General features: G+C 38.4%; 1 protein-coding gene, 1 long non-coding RNA gene and 1 other non-coding gene across 3 annotated transcripts in view; 2 read left to right on the forward strand and 1 right to left on the reverse strand.

Moving 5' to 3' along the window:
- Positions 1–15,691, forward strand: part of LOC106492115 (bifunctional heparan sulfate N-deacetylase/N-sulfotransferase 3) — a 69,051-nt gene extending 53,360 nt beyond the window's left edge. Inside the window, exons 7-13 of the mRNA XM_013951888.1 lie at positions 28–124; positions 975–1,098; positions 5,109–5,283; positions 7,005–7,175; positions 11,772–11,881; positions 14,008–14,110; positions 15,331–15,691. Coding sequence (XP_013807342.1) covers positions 28–124; positions 975–1,098; positions 5,109–5,283; positions 7,005–7,175; positions 11,772–11,881; positions 14,008–14,110; positions 15,331–15,450 — 900 coding nt within the window. The 3' untranslated portion in view covers positions 15,451–15,691. The remainder of the gene's footprint in view (positions 1–27; positions 125–974; positions 1,099–5,108; positions 5,284–7,004; positions 7,176–11,771; positions 11,882–14,007; positions 14,111–15,330) is intronic.
- On the reverse strand, positions 5,208–23,137 carry LOC106492116 (uncharacterized). Its single transcript, XR_001293930.2, has 3 exons — positions 23,116–23,137; positions 22,145–22,213; positions 5,208–5,457 (listed from the first exon to the last, which is right to left on the reverse strand). It is a non-coding gene; the product is annotated as an uncharacterized lncRNA (long non-coding RNA).
- A 1,121-nt stretch (positions 23,138–24,258) lies between these two features.
- On the forward strand, positions 24,259–24,389 carry LOC136992287 (small nucleolar RNA SNORA24). Its single transcript, XR_010884480.1, has one exon. It is a non-coding gene; the product is annotated as a small nucleolar RNA SNORA24 (small nucleolar RNA).
- The last annotated feature ends 301 nt before the right edge of the window (positions 24,390–24,690 follow it).

Below are 24,690 nucleotides of genomic sequence, written 5' to 3' on the forward strand. Positions count from 1 at the left end.
TTAGTTGTTGCTTTTCTCCCTTTTTAGAATCCCTGTGATGACAAACGTCACAGAGATATTTGGTCTAAAGAAAAAACCTGTGATCGATTACCGAAATTCTTGGTTGTAGGACCGCAGAAAACTGGTGAGAGTTTATTGTATTTCAACAAGATAGGCTATGTGTAAGTAAGTTCCAGTAACTATGGCAGGTAATCAGTCGTTACTCAGAATGCTCTGTAGAGATTTTGATCATCTAGTAGCACTTCTTATTTTCAGACATCATCCAGATTTAACTTAATGTAAGTTACAACAACAGACCTTACACATTTTGAAATGCAGCATTCTGGAGTGTGCCACTTTTTCTTAGGCTTAGCTCAAAAAAAAGAAACGCTTTGATAAAGAGATTGACAAGGTTGACAAGATCTTGTCAGAGCTGAGGGAGGAAAGGACAGTTATTTTTCAAATCATGTATAGTTTCTTAACCGTACGTTTCTGTCTCTTGCAAGTAAACTGTCTTGTTTAAGGAAACTCATTATTTCATAGCATTTACTTCAAGTCAAGAAGTTCCTAATGGACAGTTTGAATTGCAAGGTTGCAGTATTTTATAATGAAATTCATAATTGATTTCCATCTCCATAATCAAAAAATTGTATATCCGCTTCCTGTTGTCTCCACCAATCACCTATAGTTACTGAGTGCAAGATTTTAAATCATTTTTTGTGACAGTCCTGTGAAAAAACAATAATTATTCTTAAAATACATTTTTTAAAAGTGCAAAAAACAGATTTTTCAGCATTGGCACTCCATATTCTGTTAACTATTTACAGTGCTTTAAATGTCTGATTTAAAAGCACAGAACCAGATTTTTAGGTGACATAAATCAGCATACCTTCACTGAAGTGAAAAGTTTAGTCCATCTGAGGATATGACCTAAAGAGTATGCGTGTGCGCGTGTATTTTTTTTTTTTTAATCTTGGGCTTTTATCCTATTGCAGGTACCACAGCTTTGTATTTGTTCCTGATCATGCATCCTTCCATCATTAGTAACTCCCCCAGCCCAAAAACCTTTGAGGAGGTACAGTTCTTTAATAGAAATAACTACCACAGGGGGATTGATTGGTAAGATGGGTTATTAGTATAAATATAAAAGTTTATATACTGTGCACAATACGAAAATGACATTACTGTTGGTAATGTTAACTGTTTATGTAGAGGAAGTGAGATAAAAAGTAACCTTCTAAAATGATAAATTGGTGCAAGTGAATAACAATCTCACTACAGCATATCACAAATGCACCAGCTTTTATAAGACTTTCTTGTAAATATTCAAATACTAATATATTCAGAAGTGAAAATAAGAGAATAACAAAATACCTATTTCTTAATTCTCCAAGTCTTTAAAGGTAAATTCTAAACATTTCTCTGACAGGTACCTTATTTCTTATTACACATGCCTTTGAAGTTAGAACAGTAGTCATTGTTAGTTGGATATATGGAAACATAAGTTATATTCATGCTGAACATCTTATTTCTTAAAAAAAGTAGTATCGGACAGACAATTTTTCCTTTAAATGGAATTTAGAAATAGCAGTCAGGTAAAAGGGAGACAAGCCTTTCAAAATGTTTTTCAAAGATCAAATAGTGAGAAAAACATTACTGGCTCAGCAGGGTAGTAAGTGATGCTAAAAAACAGAGTATGTGTCACTGCTGCCATGTTCATTATGGCTACCAGGGAATCACCAGTCATATCTATACCCAGAGCCATTCGTGATTTCTGTTGCTTTCAGAAAGTGCTGTAGCATAAAACACTACAATGTGAAAAGCAGTAACATGCTGTAGTGACTGGGGAGCACCAATAAAAGATTACTGGTATTTTGTCTTTTCTCTTTTTCCTCTGTTTAGATGAAAATAGTTTTATTGCCTTTCACTTTGTATTCATCCATAAAATTAATAGGGTGAAGACTGTTATATGGTCTGAGTGCAGACACTTCAGATCCAATTTCTCTTTAAGGCACTTAGTTTTCACAGAAAATTATATTGTTGCAACAGATTATTATTACAAAGTGTAGGGTGTCAGCCAAGCAGTATCAATTGCAAGATGCTGGTTGAATGGGTGGAAGTTAGAGAGCTGCTGACTCCTTGCTTTTTGAAGTTGGGGAAGATGACATGCAAACCAGTTATAGTGGATCTACACTGACAGAGACAGCCCACATGCAGTGAGTCGATTCTTCAACAAAATTAACATTTTCATGTGGCTAGAAAACCACTTTGCTACTTCTGTCATTCCTCCTACTTTATCCACTTCCCTAACTGGCAGATACAACTTGTCTGCTAGACATGTGCCTTCATCTTAATACAGCGCTTGTACGTAAGGCTCCCAGTGGTCAGCTTGTGTAGACAAGTCACATCCTCTTGTCGGGTTCTTACTCCACAGCATCTGTTTGGCTGTTTATGTATCTGTATTATATGCCCTGTTCACCGCTGCCAGGTTCTCACAGTTAAGTATTTGATATTCAGAACTACTCTTTGCTTTAGTTCTTTAACTCTTAGATTCACATTCTGTCTGCCAGCTGCATCTCACGGACCTTCAGCCTGATGTGGTATTTTAATGCTGGCATGTAATGAGCCTACCAAATGTTAATCAAATACACGATTTCTCCTCATTAGTCTATTAATTAGGTAGCATTCTTTCAAGACAAGGGAATTCACAAATGGCACCCAATTCAATTTCTTCTATGGCTGTGAAAAGTATAGCTTTTTCCAAGAGCTGACTCATATCTGATTTAGCCATTATTCCAGCTTACAGTTAGACCAAGACTAACTGCAGAAGCAGGAAAGGGCTTTTTCGGCATTTTAGACCTTGACAACCTAGATACTACAGTCTTGAAAGAGGTGTAGATATAGATAGATTGCAGTCTTCCAGCAGAGATAAATAGAACAGTGAGAAGAGAACTGGTCATTCTGTTCTTGATGTGAAGTCCAAATAGACTAGTCATGCATTTCTTAATGTAAGCATTGTAACAAATTTCTTAGATGAGTTTGTCCAAAGCCTTCTCAGCTTTGCCCTTGTATATTTTGGTTATGGCCTTATCCTTGAGGTAATGCAGAACAGTTCAGCATTCTGTATTTGGCAGAAATGCTGATGAGCCTAACCTTATAACTTCTTGATATCCCATCTGTTCTGATCTCTTTGCTGCTTTTGCCTGACACCACATCAGTTTCTATTTTTTCCACATTTGCTATATTATCTAAAGTATCATTTTGCCTTTCTTCCAAAACTCAGTGCAATGCCATATTTAATGTTAAGTGTTTCCTTATAAGGTTGCAGTCTTCACTGCTGTATATTTTCTTAGTTCATTATCAGGGCTTCAATCAATGTTCTTCAACAGCCTAATGACATCACCGACGGTCCAGAGAAGATTTGCCTTCAGTGCCTACTGCCTCTTTCAAAGCTGCCCTTTTTCTCACTATAGATGTTCTGGCAATCCATTCTGAGGTCACAGAGTCAGGTGGAGCCATTAGTTTCTAATACTCATGATGCCTGTGAGCAGAAATTTCTATAGCTTCATCATTTTCATCAAACTGGCCCTAATGTTTCTGGGAAATAAGATCCACCATTTACTCAGTGAAACAGTATACACATTGTCTGATATTTGCATTAGCATTAGGCAGACTTAAGTACAGAGGAAACTGGTAGGGCAGTGATAGCCTTTTATTCAGTTCCCTGTGGTTGTCATCATATTTTAGCTTTTCTACATACAGTCTGCATGTGGACTAGCAACTCCTATGTTGCATTATAGCAGAATTCTTAAAGACAACTTTGAACATACTATGCAGTGATCTGCCATTCAGTCAGCCCTTCACTTTTAGGACCTTGAGTGCATCCACAACTATTATTCATTATCCAGTTCATAGAAAGTTGTCATCTGACAGCTAGCCTACTTCTGTTGCACAGTTCTAAGGACAGGTATCCATTTGTGTAGCAGTTCTGACTCTATGCCAAAGAAGCACAAAACAATATCTTGGCAACCTTGCTTATGTGTACATAAAAACCACCCATAAGAATTAATTTCTCAGAATCACATGTCACAGAGTTCCGTTTCTCTAAACCATCGTAGGTTCTTTCCTTTTCTCTGATTATACTAGTGATCACCATGTAATGTCCATGTTCTAAGGAAAGCTGCATGTGCATCAGTCAGTTCCATCCTGTCGAGTTTTTTGGCCGTAACTGCAGTCATCACAATTTCAAAGCCAACAAGAGCATGCCATTTGTATTTATGTTAGAAGTAATTCACTCCTATGAATAGAACAAAATCTGAGCACTGGAAGAAATTTCAGTCCTTAAACATGATCTTCAGAAGATCATGCTTTAAATAGCTTGCTTTAAATAGCATTTATCTTATCAATGCAAAGTTTAATTAAAAAATCAAAAAGACCAACATTTGCCATTTCTCCTTTTCCCCAGCAATAATGAATGGTGGTCTAAAGGCTATGGGTAAAGAAGTCTGCATGCATAGGAGATTGTTGGGAATTAACTGGAACTTCATGATGGATGAGGAAAGCTCACAATAAAAAGTAAAGGCATACAACACAAAAATGTGATTCACAGAAAAATAATCAAAAGATGCTGTCACTGATTGGAAAGTTTTTACCTGATAAAGCTGTGGTTTTTGTTTGGTGCATCTTCCACACATTAACAAAATCTTTTCTGGTTTTAGTAAGAACGATTCTCATCCTAAATATTTTTTCTTACAGTATTACACTGTAATTGATGTCAGCAAAGGACCACATTGGGAAAACTCATTTTTTAGTACTGACTTTGACAAGAATTTGTTCTGACTGAAAAGTGAGTGAGAACTCACTAATTTTAAGAAGGTGCATGAATATTGTAACGTTTTGTTCCAGTTACCAAAAAATAGCTTCAATGTCTAGTTACATGTAGTGAGAAGAAGAAAGCTGAGAGCAAGTAAAATATGATCACAAATATAATGTAAACATCTGTATGATTTTATTTGGCAATTAGGCTGTCTGTTATTTTAATTGATTATTTTAGAACACAATATATTTAACAGATTCATTTTCCTCTCTGTGACTTTTGAGCAGTTCTGAGAATGATGTTGCTTTCGTAGGTACATGGATTTCTTCCCCACTCCTTCCAATGTCACCACTGACTTCCTCTTTGAGAAAAGCGCCAACTATTTCCATTCCGAGGAAGCTCCTAGACGAGCTGCTTCCCTCATCCCCAAGGCCAAGATCATTACCATCCTCATTGATCCATCTGATCGGGCGTATTCCTGGTATCAGGTATGCTCTTCGAAGAACACGGGCAGGAACAAGTTACATAAATACAAGCCAGGTTTTCACCTTGAATCCTGTCTGTACATCCTCTCAGTATATATGTATGTAAAGGGTTTGCATGATATAAACTTTTACTGGTCTGTCAGTGCACCACATATGATCATACATGGGATGAAGTACCTGTCAATGTAAACATGAAAATCTTTTAAAGGTTAAAATAGCAGTAAATACATTTTCAAAAGTCTACCTCTAATATAAGTTTATAAAAATGCTTACTCTCTCAATTATGTATGTAATCAGCACATACAAACGTTAGTTTATAGACCCAGTTGCCCAATTCATGTTCAAAATACAAGATTTATATATGCTCAGGTTCCTGTTCTTTTGCAAATACCAAATTAAAATACAATTGGAAGCAGAAATATTAAAAGGTGAAAGATAAAACTTCCAGCTTAAATGCACTGTGAGCACTGAGTACTTTTTGGAAAACATTACTGCAATATTTTAGTTTAATGTTCCATTAGTACTTTAGTGTTGTAATTCCTTTTTTGTTATAATTTTGGAAAAAGCCGTGTTAATATTGAATGAAAATTTTGCATATCATAAAAATAAGTAAGTTTCCCAGATTTAATTTGCAAAATTTATAGAAAGCAATAATAAATATTTAGTAGAGATGACAAGAACATGGCTAATATGAAAAGGGATAACTGAAGGTTAGTTTAATACAAAGCATGAATCCCCAGTGAATTTCAAAGAATCAGGGAAGATTATTTACTGACATTTATTTTTAAAGGCTAGTTCTGTTTCAACAACAGCAACATTATGAAATAGTAGCATATGAAAAACTGCTTAAATACTGTATACAGTGCAGTAGTGCACACCTCATATTTTATCAATATAAGATTTGCATGCAATTAAAAATTGTATCTAAGTACCAGATACTTTGATATCTATCTAGAGCATAAAAGAAATTTGAAGCAAACATAATGAGATTTGTTCAGGATGGATTTCTACTTCTCCAGTCCTAATCCTAATTAATTGTTATAACTTAGGTTAAGACATTTTTTTTTTCTTTTGGTCCACTGATTTCAATGGGAATTTGGCAAAATACAGATAAAATAATAAAAATAGGATAAAATTACAAACAGAATAAGGTTCTTGGATTTTCTGTGACATGTTTTTTGTTGTTGTTCTGATGAGAGTTAGTCTAAACTGATGTCATAGCTGACGCTGCTTTGGACAGGAGGTTGGACTATAGAGCTACTGAGAGCCGTTCTGACTTGAATTATCCAGTGAGCCTATGATCATCATAAATACTAGTGTTAGTGTTCAAAATTGTCTTTCTGAGTATTTACCTTGTGTAAGCTGGGGAAAAAAAAAAAGAAACTCCTAGAAACAGAGCTTCTTAGTATTTGTATTTGTTATGCCAGAATGATTCGTACAAAAGCTGCCACTCTGTTTATTGAAAACAGACATCTATACATTCTATTTTTATTGCTAGTATCAGTCCATCTTGTGATTTCTTTTGATAGCAAACAGCATTTCTATTTCAACATTTTCAGCAAATTAATACAGATGAGTACTTCTTAACTTAAAGTAACTTTTAATGTAAATAATCACTCAAGGTAAGGTCAGTAAGGTCTGGTCAGTAAGACTGTCCATGCCATTTTTCTTATTTTCATGACTTCATGGTCTGTGAGGTTCCAGCAATGCAACTTCTTTTACAGCATCAGCGATCACATGAAGATCCTGCAGCTCTAAAATTCAGCTTCTATCAGGTGATCACAGCTGGACCTCGAGCCCCTTCTGAGCTTAGAGCTCTACAGAAGAGATGCCTAGCACCTGGATGGTATGCTACCCATATTGAAAGATGGCTAACTTACTTCCCACCTTATCAGGTGAATAAGACTGTAGCTTCATGTCCTATTCATGTCTACGTAATATTTTAAAAGATCTTTGTAAAAGTATTACTTACTGAATACTGATCCTCAGGAATATTCTAGATACACTAGAGCATGTTTCAAGACATTGATTATTCGTAGCCATGTTCTAATTAGTTGTCTTGACCTTGCTAAAGATGTCATGTCCTAGCACCTTACAGCTGGGAGCTTCTACAGATCAAATCAGAACAATAATCTGGAGGTTCAAGAAGCTTCACTGCTGTTTCTTGAATACTCTGGTACCCTGAACTACCTTTAACATGGAGCTGTTTTCCATTTGCTCATGCTTTCATTGTTTTATTTCTGGCTTTTTGTCAGTTCTGTTGAAGAAAACAGAACAGGCATCCAGTGCTTCATGGTCCCTTTAGTATCAGATAGTCTATCAGTGTTTCCAAAAGAAAAATCGATGGAAATTAATGGGAATGTTCAGTAATATTTCTGTGTACTCTGACTGGTGGCAAGGCATTAGCTAACACCATGGGATGTCAGCTGGGGTATTATCCTCCCTGCATGGGTTCAGAAGAGGCTTGGTGTCTGAACACTGGCGTTTCAAAAATATCTTCCCCATTGAAAATGGGGATTACCCCATGGAGATGGGTGTGATCTAGTGGAGCTGGAACACAGCTTTAACTGCATCAGTGTCTTCACCTGCTTCTTGGTCCTTTCATGCGGTAATTTCCCAGTGTGTCACCTCCTTAGGCTATAACTATAGTAGTAAATAAACCTGTATCTGTACATGAGTTCACACATTGGTCCACTACTGTCCCTACTGCTTGATTTTTAACACATTTCTGGCACAGTTTTGGCCCATAGCAAAAAGTACCTTCCCAAGCAATTCCAGAGCACGGTTCTAAAGATAACAAGAACCATTACCAGACTCCCTAGTCTGTACAGCAGCCAAACTCTCTGGCCTGTTTTGGGCGGGCGAGAGAGTTTAATAACATGGATGTAAGTCATGCTGTGCCATTTGGCCTCAAGACCAGAGAGCTGTCTGACAAGCTGTGATTTTAACAGTATCGATAAAGTTTTTGCGTACACTGATGTGTTTGCCATCTCGGGCATCACCAGTTTTTTTAGGTGTGTTCATGGTCTGCCTAGCAGAACTTTTCTGTAGCTGTCATAGCACTGTCTCTTCTGCACACTTTGTTTTTGGAAATTCTTTACACATTACTGCCCAAACCAGTGCACGCACACGTCAGGGCCTCTGCTGAGGCTCATTCATGCACTGAAACAATTTGGTGCATTGGTGCTCCTAATGATCTACAGTTGCTATCTATCACTTATTCTGAATCCTTGACATTGTCTTTTTTTCTCTGTGTGTCTTTGAGCCTCAAAGGGTATGTGTTTATGGATCCGTAGTTTTCAGTACAGATGTACATAAGCAACCTGAAAACTGCATCTCCCCAGCAAACTTCAGTTGGCACATAACACACACATTATTAGTCTCCTTCTGGCCTATATAAGATCAAACTCAAAGGATGCACATCCTAAGCCCTGAACATCCTCTAGTATACAAGACCAGACAGATGAGAGCATATTATCTGCATCTCCTTGGTAGATTTATTTCTGGAATGGATGTTTCTGACATTAACAGTGTGTCTGGCAGTGCTTCCCACCCAACATTTAAAGATTAGTTTAGCTGAGAGAGGTTGGCTGCAATCTGAACCTTCTGTTTATGCAGAGCTAGCTTAGCTGAGAGAAGTTGGCTGGAGTCTCTACCTTCTGTTTTCCCAGAGTGTGCCAAGGACGCTCTGATGCATCTAGTAGGTGTTATTTTCCACATATTCTCCTTCAGGCCAGCCTTGCTAACTTCATGAGTTATACAATATTGTAATATCATGATACTAATGTGAAATTCTCTACATCATATTTTTGTTTGCTTTTCTCCAAAGTATCTCACGAATATTGAACAATGCGCAACATCAAACAAACAGATTTTTGCCAGATTTTACATCCCATAATGACAGCAAAGCAGTAGCCCCGATAGCATTATGTTTCCTCTGTAAAAGCATTAGGGATTAATTTGCATTGCAAAAGCAACAAAGTATGGTGGGCCATATCCAGACTTGTTAGCAAGTTCAAGGAGTTGCTGAAGCATAAAAAGGTTACAATAAGGCAAAGCTGAAATCACATCAGCTTAGAAGTATAGCCTTATCTACAAAATGAGAGCTTTAGCTCTCGAAAAGAGGACTTACCTGGACTGTCTAAAGTTATTTGTAATTTTTATTGCTGTATAAATAGTAGAGTATCTACTTGTGTGACTGAGCTGAAATCTTAATGTCTGTTATAAAGTCAGCAGACATACAGTTAGTGATAGAAATAGTGTCAGGGGTAGTAGGTAAAAGTGATAACAGCACACTCTTCTTAAGTGATACTTTTAATTTGCAAATCTCAGAGTACTTTGCAGATTTTTTTCAGATGTTTGATTTTATATGATGGTCATCAGGACGAATCACTAAAAGTTCAGGAAGGTCATGTGTCTAAGTTAATTTCACACCCATAATTCATTGCTTCAATGCAGTGATATAGAAGAAATGAGGACCAGTCATGGTGAACTCCCTCATGATCCAAAAGATACACTAATGCACCAGCCCTATTAGAAACAAAGCCTATGTTGCAACAACCATTGTTAAGCAGCCTGTCTGAAGCTGAAGAACTTGGACTGTTTCTCAGATCTCCTGCTTTTCAGACTGTATCTCTATTATTCCAGTCCCACCTTGGTGACTTTTAAATACAAAGTAACTCATGTATAGTGGGAGAGCAGGGACTTAATCTCTTCAGCTGTCGGCAGTGTTAAAATGATTGATACGCTGTAAAGAGAGGACAGATGTGACTCAGATTACTTCTTCCTTAATATTTATGTTTTATTATGAAAATGTCTACTTCATGAAGTCATGAAATTATAGGCATTCTATTACATTGTTCAATTGTTCCACCTCACCAGTACATGAAATGCCTTAAAGTTTCAGGAATCTCATGAAATTACTTTTTATGAGATCAGGATATGAATAAATCAGTACAAGTAAGCAAAAATTTTGCCTTGGTTCCTTGCAATCTTTCCTAAGGCTGAGAGGGAACACTTTTTGCTACCTGCTCCCTGGGAATGTCATCTATTTGGAATGAATTTCTACTGGTAAAACTTTTTCTTCTGTCTTTTTGCAAGGGGTGCAGAGTGGAGGGTAGCACAGATATTTCTCTCTACTTCTTTGTTAAACAGGGAAGAAGAAACTTCACTCTTTTTCTTTCAGAAGAAAAATATCCCCCATTTGAGATGTTTTTTGACCTCTGTGCTATGAAGTACTTGAGTAAGGCCTGTTTTCAAAGCTTACTTCTCAGGAAAGCAGTGGGTTCATTTTTGGAGTCAGGCAGTCATAATGCATCTTATTGCAAAAACTTCTAGGATGAGCCACTGCTTTCTGAAGAGCCTGATACTTCCATAAATCCACATTTCTAAAACCACATGCTATATATGAGTAGTTCTAAGGATTGATTGTGCAAAAGAAAACACATTTTCTCTCTTTTGGTTATGCTCTGAAACCTCATAGTCTTGGGAACCTAATGAATTTCATCAAAGCCTTGAAGCAAGTCGTATGGTTTTAGCCTCTCTCCTTGCATGGAAACATAAAAATCAACTTCAGCACTGCTTGCAGAATAAGACTGTTGAACCATCTGCAAATATATTTCCCAACTCCTTTTCATCACTACAGCATGATGGAAAAAGCGGAGGTTTTTCCATGATAGGAAATAAACGCTTGACCAGTCCATTTGGGACCTTGTTTCTCTTCCAACAGTCACAAAGCCCCAACCATACCATGCCATCAGAGGGTCATTTAGGCATGATCTCACATTTGATAAAATCATCACATAGTGTCTGCTTCCATGAAGATTCACGTCCAAGTAAAGAGAAGGCCCGATCTGAAGTAGCCTAGCGTGAATGTGTAAATGGTCAAGCACTTGAAGAAGAAAAAGGCATTACCTACCAGTACCTGGCTTTTTTAAAGATGTGCTGCACATTCCATATCCATCTACATCCCTCTCTTAAGGCCTTTTTAACATCTATCTTTATTCATATTCTTGTAAAATAATGTATTGTTGTATATTTTTAGAAGTAAAGCATTTCATCTAACATCTGCCTACTGTTTTATGTCTTTTTGGTCATTTTCAGTGACTGGCTTCTCAACATGTCTCTAGCATATATATTCATATGTCTGTGTCTATGATAATTACAGGCTATTTATCCAGATGTTAATACCTTTTATCTTGGCTGGCCAAATCTCATTCAATTTCCTTCCAATACTTCGAATCTTTCTAGATCCTTCATTGTTATTTCTCTGTTGTCACAACAGCTTCCAATTTAATATCATTTCAGATTTAATTAACATGCCATTTACCTTGTTCCCACGTCATTAATAATGATGATAATAAAGCAGGACCTATTATCATTCTCTGGGACAGCTCTTTCCATATAATGAATGAGTTTGACAGAGGTGAAAGTTTTAGTTTGAAACATGAAATAATTTTAAATTAAACATCCATTTATTTTATTTATTGTAGTTACTAATTATTGATGGACAGCAGCTGAGAACTGACCCATCTACTGTGATGGATGAAGTGCAGAAATTTCTGGGAGTCTCTCCTCATTATAATTACTCTGAAGCCCTAACGTAAGTTAATTTTATCATCATAATTTCATGTTCCTATATTCTTAAAATACTAGCAGCCCATAAGTAAGCTTAATACAAAATAAAGCCTCTCATACTTTTCTCTCTCACTGAGCCATCAGTAGGATGTATTCTATTCTTCAGTGTCTGGAAAGAACACCATTCAGGGTTAGATTTTCTGTGAATCATGCACTGAGTCACTAAATGTGGAGCTTGACTGTTACAGAAATAGACTTCTGACAAATGGACAAAGTAAGTATTGCTTTGTGAGAACTGTATATGAATTTTGGATGAATAAAAAGGAATTTTATTTCCATCAATAAAAGAGCCAACATACATAAACAGAAAGGAAAGAGAATTAGTTTCTCTTTATTTTCAACATCAGCTGCAAGAAGGATTCAACAGTATCAGTGTCAAGAGTGTAACATCCACTCTGTATGTCATAAGCAGTCACATACACAAATGCTTTGGATTCTGACATTTAGATTTGGTTGCTCTTAAAATAAGATTGATAACCTTAGGCTGCTCTTCTGAATGCGAGTCTATTGTCTGTCTTTATAAGAAGTTCTCAGGAAAGAATGCTCTTCTTTTCTAGGCATTTCTATATTTAATGCTTTTATCCAATTGTATTCTGTTTCTTTTTGTAGCAAAACAGACTTTTATCTTTGATGAGATAGTCAAGTGCACTGTAAGGACCTAAAGGGCCCAATTCATCCCTGAAGTTAAGTGTATTGAAAACATGTTCTCTTTTTTTTTTTTTTAAACCAAAGTCTTTGACCTGGATACTGTGAATTAATCCCATCTGCATCTAATTCTGTAGCACACATTTCATTCACGTCTGCCCTTGAACACAAGTAATCTTCATGGAAATGAAGCAACTTGTTCCATTAAAATGCACTGAGGCCAATTTGTCCCCTTAGCTGACATCAGCTTAGTTATGCCAGTAATGTCTTTGTCTTTAAATGCATTAATTCTGGCATGTCTTTTGGCAAAAGATACACAAAATGTAAATGATTTTTTCTTGTAACTACGAGATTGCAATGCAGCAACATGAAACAAAATCCACTTGTATTTCTGTATCCTTTCTCCAAAAAATTCAAAGCATTTTGTAGCTTGTAAGTTTATAGTGGTGTGCAAGGTAGGTAAATACCAACATATCAAATTTACAAAATGAGAGTGAAACATTGGGAAGTGAACTGTAGATTAGCAGTCTTAAGGTTCATGTTTTACAGAGGTGGGCAAAGCTAATTACAGAGGAAAATTTGTGTACAGGTGCATTGTCTTGATGAAAACAGAGCAAGTCCAGCTGGAAGAAGTGCTTTACACCTTAGCTGGCAGAAGTTCTGCAGGAGGGAAGATTAAACCAACTGTTCAGACCAAGTGCAGCTGTTCACTAGATATGTTACTTCCTACCTATAAAAAGTCTTACACAATGAAAAAAGATGTTACCTGTGTCTGTGTTGCAAGCAAAAGCCCTGCCTTTATTCTGCATGCCTAGTCTCCATTTTGTAGGTACTGGCTGAAGACATGATGGAATCCTTAAAATGCGCTCTAAAGTATGTGATCAACAGATACGTGTCAGCATATACAGAATGCGTAGACTTTATTGCATCTTTTATTATGATTATTATTTGATTTAATCTGTTGAAGACAAACAGCATATACCAGTGTCTCTGCCCATAATACATTTCTCGGTCCCAACAGTAATCTCCATAATCACCTAGATGCTAGTTTTATCATTAGTAGGTACTTTTTTCTTCAGTCTGAACTTGGAAGATATATCCTTCTTGCTGGGTGCTCCTCAGCCTCTCACACACAGCCCACTGCAAGCTTGTCTTTCCAGGATCAGTATTCTTGGCTTTTGCCTCTCTCCTGTCTGTCTTTCTTCTATCTTTCATCTTTATCTGTTTCTACTTTAGTCTTTGTGTTTGCACCCAGCTTTTACTGCCTTGCTCCTGTTAACCCCTCAGCTCCTCTGTTCACTCAGTTGTTTTCCCTCTTTTCCCCCTGAAATGACAAGTTACTGGTGCAAAAAAATAAGCTATTAGATTATGGGAACTTGCTTGATTTTGTTTCTGAGTTGAAAGTATTACTGGTATCTGTTGTATTTGAAAGTATATTTGTTTCAGGTTCGATTCACATAAAGGTTTCTGGTGTCAGCTCCTGGAAGAAGGAAAAACCAAGTGTCTTGGAAAGAGCAAAGGTAGAAAATACCCTCCTATGGATTCTGAGGTAAACCATTATTCTCTTTGGCATTATACAGGGATTTAGCTGCCACCTGTGGGACACCACACAGGCAAAATAAGAAGGGAGAGAATACAAAATTCATTAGCTGTTAGTTATTTGACTATATTTAAGATAGCTGGAGTATATCAACTACTTCAGTCTTTTATTTCAAATGAGAAGTGTTCAGGTCATTAAAAAAACAACTTCTAAAATCTGGCACCCCTTAGAAAAATAAACTTTGCAGCCTTGAAATTCCCTGAAATTCATGTAGAAACCTGGTCCCCTTAGCTAAGTGACTTAACCAGCAGAGGCTTCACAGTGCATTCTTTTTCACAGTCATGATCAGATATGTATATGTGTGTCTGGTTCTGCATCCTCGAGAGTAGTTAGGCCATGACAATTAACGCTGACCCTCATAAAGTCCACTTTTAAGAGTGATTGAGTTCTGTTTCTATGGTATTTTGTAAATACCTTCCCCAGACAAATGTTCAAATTAAGTAATTTCCATCAGGTCAAATGTTGCAGCCTGCACTCACAGGCAGTTCATTCTCCTTTTCCAGCCAGAAATTTTATGTTTAGTCTGTCCTGTATTCCCATTTCATTTAGCCTGATTAAAACTCAAATAAAAACTTACAGTTTGGAACAACAGTGAGTATTAATGCAGTATGTGAGCCATTTTTTCTTCTCACATCCGTATAAATCATAAGTGACTTTACAGAACTCAATAGAATTATACTGATATAAAATCATTGCGTGAGAAGGCTTTTGACCAGAGACAGGACAAGACTTTGTTTGTTTTTGTTACGTTTTTCAATTCTAAATACTTCTGAATATTGGGGGTACTAATTGACAGATGCCTGAATACTAAGAGATTTTAGAAGCTCTGACATTCTGGCTTCAATCACACTAGAGTAAATTCAAAGCAATTGTATCAGCTTCAGAGCAATTCTTAATTTACATGACTCTCTGAGAGCAAAAATCAAATCCATTGCTTTGATTCTGATGTTCATTTTGGATATCTTTTATTCCTCTTGAAATTATCTTTTGCAGTTCAGCTCCTAGACTGAAGAGCTTAAACTTGTATGCAGTAGGTAGCATAAAAAAATACAAATTACATAAGAGAAAGTAAAGTTTTGATACAGGTAAAACAAACTTCAAAACCCAGAATTCACAGCAACTACAGTATGGCATTTTATTAAATAAAAATAACTTTTTATATCCATCAGTGCAGGGCTTTTCTGTCAAGCTACTACAGAGATCACAATGTGGAACTGTCGAAACTCCTACACAAATTGGGACAACCTCTGCCATCATGGCTGAGACAGGAGCTGCAGAAAGTAAGATAGCATTGAAAAAAGGCTTTTTGAAATCTCTCTTCCACACTTCAGTCATCATACCTAAAGTCTCCAGTAGCTATCAGAAGGTGTTGTAAAATATACCTCTTTAAAAAAGAGTAAAAGAAAAAAATTATTTCCATATGCTGGCATGTGGATTGTGAAAATGTATGTGTTTCTTAGAACTTTGGTGGGCCACAGTCTTTCTCATAATCATTTCTGGACCTGTGGACTTGTGGACTACTGTGCACATATGTGGAAGTCATTTGCAACTGGTATAAGCTTCGAAGATACATGACCTATCCAATGTCACAGTAAATATTTACACTTTTATATATCAGTTTAAAAGTATTGTGTCTCATGTAGGTTTTGTAGCCCATTGTTACGCCTCTGACAGTTTTTCTTACTATTTGATTATTGTGTCTTGCATAAAGTCAGAAAATTTAATGTAGCAGAAAATGCCAAGTGTACTCCTGCCTTCGGAATCATCTTGGCAAGTACCCAAAGTATATCCTAACAAGGTATATGCTAACACAGTATAAACTAGCAAGGTAGTTAGTATAAACTAACAAAATAGTTAGCATATGCTAACAAGGCTGAGGAGTACAATTACCACATATGATTTAGGTGTGCACAGCAACAAAATGCTTGGAGCAAAATCTGGAATCCACAGGCTAAAGCAGTGTAGCAAAAAAGGATGCATTACCTGTGATCATAGCCTGTAACAGCAAACTCTTACAATGCTATAAGAGCCTTTGTCTGTAATTACTGATTTTTCGCTGACTGGAATGGCAAAATACAGAAGGTAGACTGTATCAGAACAGAAATTTAATTGGACATGTGAAGCACAAAAGTTACAATATAACCTTTATGGGCAGTATTAAACTCTAACAATTGTGAACCAAACTGAAGCAGTTCAATGAACAGTCTTTCACTCCTGGCTACTATAAGCAACCAGACCTGAATACTGCATTCTGAACTTAAATTGTTATAAATCAGGAATGACTCCACTGAAATGAAGGAAAAACTGGTAAAGAGCAGAAACAGATCCATACTTATATTGCCTTAATTTGCATGACTACTTTTTCCTTGATTTGCCTTCAGTCTGTGCTGTGTCTATTCCAAGATCCCTCAACCTGATCAAAATTGTAGCATCTTTCAGTGACCTCCAATTTATGTCAGTTGCAAAAATCTATCTGATTTCACAATGTAAACACTGGTTGCAGACATTTTTTAAAGTTTGGTATTAAATATTAGGAATAAGCTTTAGAAAAAAAATTTTTGAATACAGTGTGTAATAATGTTACAAAATTAGGCTCTAATCGTGGAAAAGGCTAATACCCAGCCTTACATTTATGTAATTTTAGACATTTCAGTGGTACATCTCACAATACATCATTTTAGACATGTGAGATAAAGTCTGATAAAAAGTACTTAAAAAATTGAGAGAGAAGATCATTGAAAATTTCATTGAAGTATTACCTTAATGCTTCTTCACTGAACTTTGGCTCTGAGGGTTTCTAAAAGGCATGAAGAGGTAGTGAAAAAATATCAGGTGAAAGACAACTACAGTTTTCAATGCAATGGTTTTTTACAGCAACTCTGTAATATTACCATAATTTGTTTTAGAATGAATAGTTAAAAACATGCATCAAATGGTGGAAAAACTTTCTGAGTCTCAATGCTGTTTTACAATATTTACGTAATCATATAATTTAACTTTCAAGGTAATGGAATGGAAACCAGTCTGTTATTCCCTAAATAGAAAACAGATGTTGAGATCCTTACTGTACCTCTAACTGGTAATCTTTATTATTTATTGATTTTGTCTATGTAATATCTGGTTTTAATAGGCCTGTAAAGAAAAAAATCTAGACAAATTTGCTGTATATAACAATATTCTTTTTGCAGCACATTTTGCTAAGGGAGTATGCATGACAAGGACCTGCTACAGTAGACATTCTTTTAAGGTTAACATCTTTATTATTTATTAGAAGGAGAATTTTCATTTCACTTTAAGTATACACTGTCATATGGGTTAGGTCCAAAAGCTGACTTGTCTTAATGTACTTCTTATTTGATAAAAGAAACACTCTGAATTCTGAACATCTGTAAAAGCAAAATTCTCTGCATGCTATGGACAGCTCATGTGCCCCTCAAGCATCTATATGGATTTGTTACAACTAAACTGAGTAACTGGAGAAAACACCTGGAGTTTTCATCCTGGCATGACTGATTTTATCCTTGGTATAACCTAATTTACCATCACTCAAACATTTAAAAAAATTGCAGGGATTGCACAAAGCTCATGTTTTATGCTCTGCTGCCTCAGCCCATGTTCTTTAAAGCAGCAATTGTACAACAGAAAAAAATAAGAAAAACTTTAGGCTTTATCAAATGCCTGAGATTTTCATGCTAAGAGAATTTTTTTCTCTGCTCACTGAGTACCTCCTACATGCTGGAGGAATAGGCTTCAGCCACATTCACAGTTCCGTCTTTGTTTCCAAGAATGCCATTTCTCTCTTCTTTCTCTGAGAAATCAAGGCCTTAGCGAGATGAGAATATTGAGTGGGCAGTCAAGTTTGTATGGAGTGGTGATGGGTATATGCACATCAGCCACATTGTCCTTCCAGAAGTTTTGCAACAGGAAAGGTGACTTATCCCAGAGCTGTGGACTTCTTCTGTGGCACCCTCACTGAGGTGTGGCAAGGACCCCCTACAGCTGTGATCAGCTAAAGCAGCTCAAGTGCTGTCAGCTTGTAGCACCCGGAGCATAAGCTCTTCACATGCACAGCCTTGGCCTTGGCCGGACTAGGTTTGGCAGCTAAATGCAGGGCTCATCCTCTAGGAAGGAGTGCTGTGATGACTCTGAAAACCCAATGAGGAGCAGCAGGGTGGGGCTCTTGTGTGGCTTCTGGCCTTTCATGAGTTCTTAGGCAAATCTCAATGGATTCCTGTGGTAATTTTACCTGAGTCAATACTATGAACAAAGTAATTTGACCTTTTGTCCCTGGAAGTGTGCATCTGAAAGGGCATGATCTTGAATCTTCATCAGTCCAAGCTCCTACTGAAATCAAGCTGCTAAACATTAGCATCTCTAGAAAAAGTGCTACAGGATTAGCTTCCTGTACATTAGAAGTGCTATTCTCACGCACAAAAGCAATAGAGAAGTAATGGCAAATTGGTACTGTTCTTTGCACTTCTGATTTCAGATGTTCGTGTATTAGTTGTTTATAAAAAGATGGTACGAAGCCACTTTTTCTCTCCAGAATTATTCTCTTTAAGTATGTTCTTACATTTAACAGGAGACTTTAAAAATATAAATGACTTTTAATGTACTCAACTTGGTGATGAATGAAGAGTCTAAGCAAAGCATGCAGACAACAGCTAGATGTGTTATTCCACAAATAATAGGATACACGTGAGCAGAGTTGAGTAAGCAAGTCATAAAACATACAATATTATCTAACAAAGTTTAACCTCTTCTGTTCACAGCTTACCTACAAGCAATGTTTGATTTTCAGAAATAGACTATCAATATTAACACTTACTTTTAAAAAATACTGATTCATCACAAGGGAGCTATATTTGCTAGTCAAAGTGAGGTGTTTACTGTGGTTGGTAACACAGCCATGGTTTCTGTTCCCCTGGAAGATAACTGCACAAGCAGTTCCTTTACAAATGCTTGATTATGTGAGCTTCACATTTGTTTTCATAAATATGATTCTGAAATTTGCTTTACATGGATGTCTGTGCCAGTAAAAATCAATGTGTGATTATTAGCAGAAAGTAACCATTAGGGGGTCTAAACACAGAGCCTGATATGAATTCACTTAATGATCTGAGCAAACATTCCTGAAAATACTGTGATATTTTCCCAGTTCTACTTGTGCAGAAAGAATTAGTTTCACTGATTTGCAGACTAGCTTGTACAGAATATTCTTTTTCATTGCTTAAGAATGTGAAACTTCCTCAGGAAGAAATTAAATAGATATTTCAATGTTTATAGATGTAATATTGTCATTCACATTGAATGAAAATTGCTGGAAACATTTTTCTCAAAGTTTTTTAAAATAAAAATAGATATTATTCTGATAGTGGCATGATATATGAAGTGCAACAATAAACTCTGATAAGAAAACGTACTGCTGTGTGGAGGTGATTTTTATGTTCATGAAAGTTGTCCTTTTCCAGGTTTGTTAGCAGCTATTGCAGCTTGACTCTGAGCTACAGCAAAATCCATGAGCACAGGAGCAGCATGAAATATTTTCACAAGTGAAAAATATTGCTTACTCTCTCTGTGAGTGAATATTACTGCATTATGCAGCTGCTTGTTTTACTGCTTTTGCTTCCTGCTTACTTTTCGGTTCTTGTGCCAGAACTTGCTAATGTGCTATAGAAACATTTCGAGATCTTGCTATTTTTAAGAGAACAAGCAAGCTTTATTCAAATTACCTGCCTTGGGGATTCAGTAGTTGTGCCATTGCATCAGCCTACATAGACACAAGAAAACCTCTTTTAGGAGAACCCTCTACAGACAATATGAATGTCCAAAGAAAAATTCAGTGTTATCAACAAATTCAGAACAGAATAGAACTTGTGTACTGTCTAGCTGGGCAGAAGCTGCTAATGTCTTCAAAGAGGTGTAGGAGACTGAAAACATATGTTAACAAAATTTTTAGTTCATTACAGAGAAATGATGTAACCTATACATTCAGAAGTCTAAGCTTCTTTTATAACACCCAGAACTATAATGTCTAAGAATAACAAAAGTGAAACAGTAAAGTAGTAACAGAAAAGTACTTAAGCAAAGGGAAAAGATCTTAACTACAAGTAAGTCCTAACTGACCTCTGTCTCCAATTCATCTGCTTTCATTTAATGGGGTTTTTTTTTTCAGTTCTTCCAGTCCCCAAACTCTTAGACCTCAAAGGTGAATGGGGTGCCCTTTTCTTTTTTTTTTTTTCTTTTTTTTTGTCTCTGTGGACTACATGGATGAAGAAGGCACAATAGTCAGCATCAAAGGACAAATCACAGGAACAGAAAAACAAAGAACAGGTGAAACCAAGAGCTAAGGAAAACTGAATGGAGGAAGACTTTAGACAAAGTGATAGATTTGAAAAACATATGATGAGATTGATTCTTTTCCACTCTGTAGTCTGTTTGTTCACTTCTTTCCCTGTCTTCTTTTTTGAAAGAATATTTTCTTTCCTCACTTCCCTTTTTTTTTCATTCTGCTCCTCCTCTTCTCTTGAGAAATTCAGAAGGGAAATAAGGCTCATGCATTTTTAATTGCTCAGATATCTACCTGCCTAGGAGAGCTACCAATCTAGTAGCACAATGTTAATATCAGATCTCTTTGTTTTCATAAATGTGATTCTTTAGATCTGAAGGTATGAGTCTTTTCTAATAGATGTGGCCTAGTTCAACACTGGGGCTTAGTTCAGAATTACTAGTTGAAATCCTCTGACTTACGAGAAATGGACCTCTTCATGGGTAAAGAAATCTTTTATTCTGTCTCCTCGGTTAGCAAGAATGTATCCTGCTAAGTTTCCCAGTAAAACTTCTTTTATTAGCTAAATTCTCAACTGATTGACTCCAGGACCAAAAAAAGAAAACAAAACACACTGGCATAGCTTTTTATACAAGCATAGCGCATTTTAGCTATAAAACTCTCTGGAAGGGAAACATTGTAAGCTAAAGACAGGAGACAGCACTTTATGCATCTGACATAGAGTGGAAACAAAGTTGCTGAACACACACCGTACAAGATCAGAACAGAATCAGTTGCACAGGCAACTGGATGGCAGACTCCAACATGTCTTTGCTCTTTTGTACAATCCTAGCAGCAGTTTCATTCTTCTAGAATACTGCATGAGGGTCATATATCTAAAGCAGTTGAATTACATCATCTCTGTCTGAAAATGATGAAAAACACCAAATGACAGATGGCCTTAAATAATTTCCTGTTTTTTCCACTGAGAAAAGTAAGGTTGGTAATAAAACATCAGCCAGAAGGAAGCTTCCTGCACTACCTATTCATCACTTATAACCTCTTCTTTAAGAGTTCCTAAACACTTCACATATAAAGTCTTCCTCTGTAGCTGACTGAGCCAGGTTTTTGGTCTTGCCACCCCTGGCAGTGGCAGTCTACTGGCATCTGGACTGCTAAAGCCAGAATTATCTGCCTCATCTTGATATTATGCCCATGCCCAGAATAAATACTAACTCATCTTTGAGGCAGTTTTTGCTTTATGAAGTCTGTGACAAACATTTAAAAAACTGCCCTTCCCTGCACAGAAGACAAGTGTAATAACACTGTAAGCCCACCACACCCTGGAATTAGTTCTCTAGTTCTGCTGTCCTGACAGATTTGGAGAGGAAAACTTGTCCTGATTATGCAGCCCAGTGGAGTTATTTTAGGTTCATTTCATGGTAATTGAGAACCCCTTTCCCCTAGTGTATGTTAAATCCTTTCCCTCTTGAGTTAGGGAATCTAGCAAATTTAACTCTCCCCTTTCCTCTGATCCATGACAATAAGGATTTTGAGTGCTTTCTTTTTTCAGACTATAAATTACTTAAATTAAAAACACTGTGGTTTGAAAGGTATAGTAAGTATAAATGTGTGTGTGTGGGTGGGGGGGGGGGGTTATTTGGCGAGCATTAGCCAAATATATTTGCTTATGTCAACCAGAAAAGGAAAATTACCTGTGTTCACCTAAAGGGATGACTTCATTTTTCTAGCACATCTTTCAAAACATCTTCTTTGTTCTTAACCTATGGTTATCAGGAAGGAACAAATAATAGTATTTTAGCATTTAAGGCCCATACCATGACTTCACCAAGTGTACATACAGATATATACATACATTCATATATCTGTCTATATGTAGACAGATATATGTATTCAGCAACTTTTAAAAGTACCTTAAAGCATAGTAAAAGGTTTTAATCATAATTATAGCTAACTGTCATCCTGCATTCCCATCACACCTCAGATGATTGTCAATAAATTCAGGTTTCGCCTCTGGAGCTGTATTTGGGCAATATAAGCAGGTCCTTTTTGTGGAAGACAGACTCCTGCCCTCTTATATTGCTTCCAGTATCTGAAGATGCTCACTTGTTTGTTATGAAGTTGTTGAAGGATGCAGTGAATGCCTATATTGTAATTTGAATGGGTTAGTACACCTTTACCTACACCTACTTCCTAGAGTGCATTGGAGCCAGATGTGCTCTTGTGATACAGCTCAAAAATTCTCATCTGTGAGCTTCACCATGGCTGAAATGTGGAAACGACTAAATGGCCACCCTGACAACAGAGGCAGGTCAGTCTAACTATAACTGTATCCAAGTGACTTCTGTTTGGATCTATTTCAAGTCTTTAACCAATTTCTTGCAGTAACTTCACTAATTTAGTGTATGCTGTTGATTTATAGTTTTGTGAATGATTTCCAGATTGGAAATTTTTCATCTGAAATTCCTGAAAGCTAGTTATTCAAGGACAGGATGAAGTGGTGAACAGAAAAGTGTCATCATCACTTAAGGTTCTGCTCATCATTTAGTATGAGGAGATGCTGTCTTATTCCAGCAATATGGCAATTAAAAAAATAAATGCAGTTGTCCAACTGCTATTCAAAAGGGCAGTCACACCCTCCTCCCTTTAGAAAGGTGAATCCTACCTGAGAGTGAAAAAGGCCAAAGCCTGAATCCTATATATTTCCTAACACTCTGAGATGATCCAGCTGAATGATTACAAAAAGATTCACGTCATTGTGTCACCTCTTGGGGCCCTTGCCATCCCAGATGCGCAGCGGGGAGCAGCAGCGCTGCCAAGGCCTGGCCACCCTGCACCTCTCGCCCCACAGTCCTTACAGCAGCAAGTGGGAAGAACGTTACAGCAGAAAACGTTACACATTCTGAATTAAAAACCGTCACATTGCAGCCTTGCGGGTGTTTAGATGCCAGCTATGTTTCAGAGAGCATTAATACCAGCAGAATCGTTTTCGTATTGCCCTCATTGACTGATGCGCTTGGTTACATCCGTGGAAATGAGGAAGACCATGCGGCGCTTGGCGCGCACGTTCCCCGCGGCGGGGTGGAGCGTGCAGCGGCGCTGCGCCAGCGCGCCCGCCCGCCCGCCCGCCGCAGCCGCTGAGCCCCCCGAGCCCGCCGACGTCGGGGCCGCCCCGTGCGCACCCGGCCGCAGCGCGGCGCCCCCCAGCCCCCGGCCCGGCCCCCACCGCCCAGGGCGGCCGCGGGGCCCGCCCCCGGCCCGGCTCCGCCCCTTCCGCTCCCGGCAGCCGGCGGCGCGCGGAGGGCTCTCGTCGGGCGGCGCCTCCGGGCCGCTGGTGTCGGTGCCGCTGAGGGCCCGCGCTCCCCTCACCGCCGCGGCGCCCGCCCGGGCCCTTCTGGGCCGTTGACCGGCGCGCGGGGCGGCCGTTGGCGGGGGGGAGGGGCGGCCGCGGCGCGAGCCCGGGCCGTTCTGGGCCGTTGGCCGGCGCGCGGCGTGGCCGTTGGCGCCAGGCGGCGGTGGGGGAGGGCGGAAGCGTGGCGGCGGCCGCGGTAGGGCCCCGTGGGGAGGCGAAGGTGCTTGCGACCAAGCGGTGGCGGCGCTCTCTCGCACAGGCGCGGTCGGGCCCGAGCGGAGCCGCTGAGGTAGAGGAGCGGGGCGAGCGGCAGGTAGGCCCCGTGGCGTGGGGCGGGGAGGGCAGGAGCCGTTAGGCGGCGCCGGGGAGGGCGCGCGGGCCGGTTGGGACATGGCGGCGGCGCGGCAACGGCCGGCACGTGGCGGCTGGCCGGCTGGCCGGCGGGGGGGAGGGGTGATCCATGGTCTCATGGGGGCTGCCGCTCGTGGCTGTACCCCTTCCTAGACATGGAAGAGCAGTACCTTGCTAATTGGCAAGGCTTTTACCATCTTGTTGGTATTAGTAGTTGACTGTAGCAAGTAACACGCCGAGTAGACGGAGGTGTGTGGTGCGGTGGGATTCGCGGTCTGTCTTTGATATTTTTCCTCAGTAAGCGGCTGTGGCCCAGTCCTTAAATGTGTCTTTTCTCCTTTCTTTTTTTCCTCCAAGGAGCGTAGAGGCTGGACGAGCATCTGTTGCTGTTGAAATTGTTCCCAAAGAAGAACATATTATGCAGTATGTACTACACAGTAAATTGTTAAAAATGAAGTCTTGAGCAGGAATAATTTCAATTTACCAATTATATTTGGCGATTAAACTGCTGAGATTTGATTTATTGGCACTGAGATC

This window comes from Apteryx mantelli, chromosome 5, assembly GCF_036417845.1.
Source record: "Apteryx mantelli isolate bAptMan1 chromosome 5, bAptMan1.hap1, whole genome shotgun sequence".
In the NCBI taxonomy this organism is placed as follows: domain Eukaryota; kingdom Metazoa; phylum Chordata; class Aves; order Apterygiformes; family Apterygidae; genus Apteryx; species Apteryx mantelli.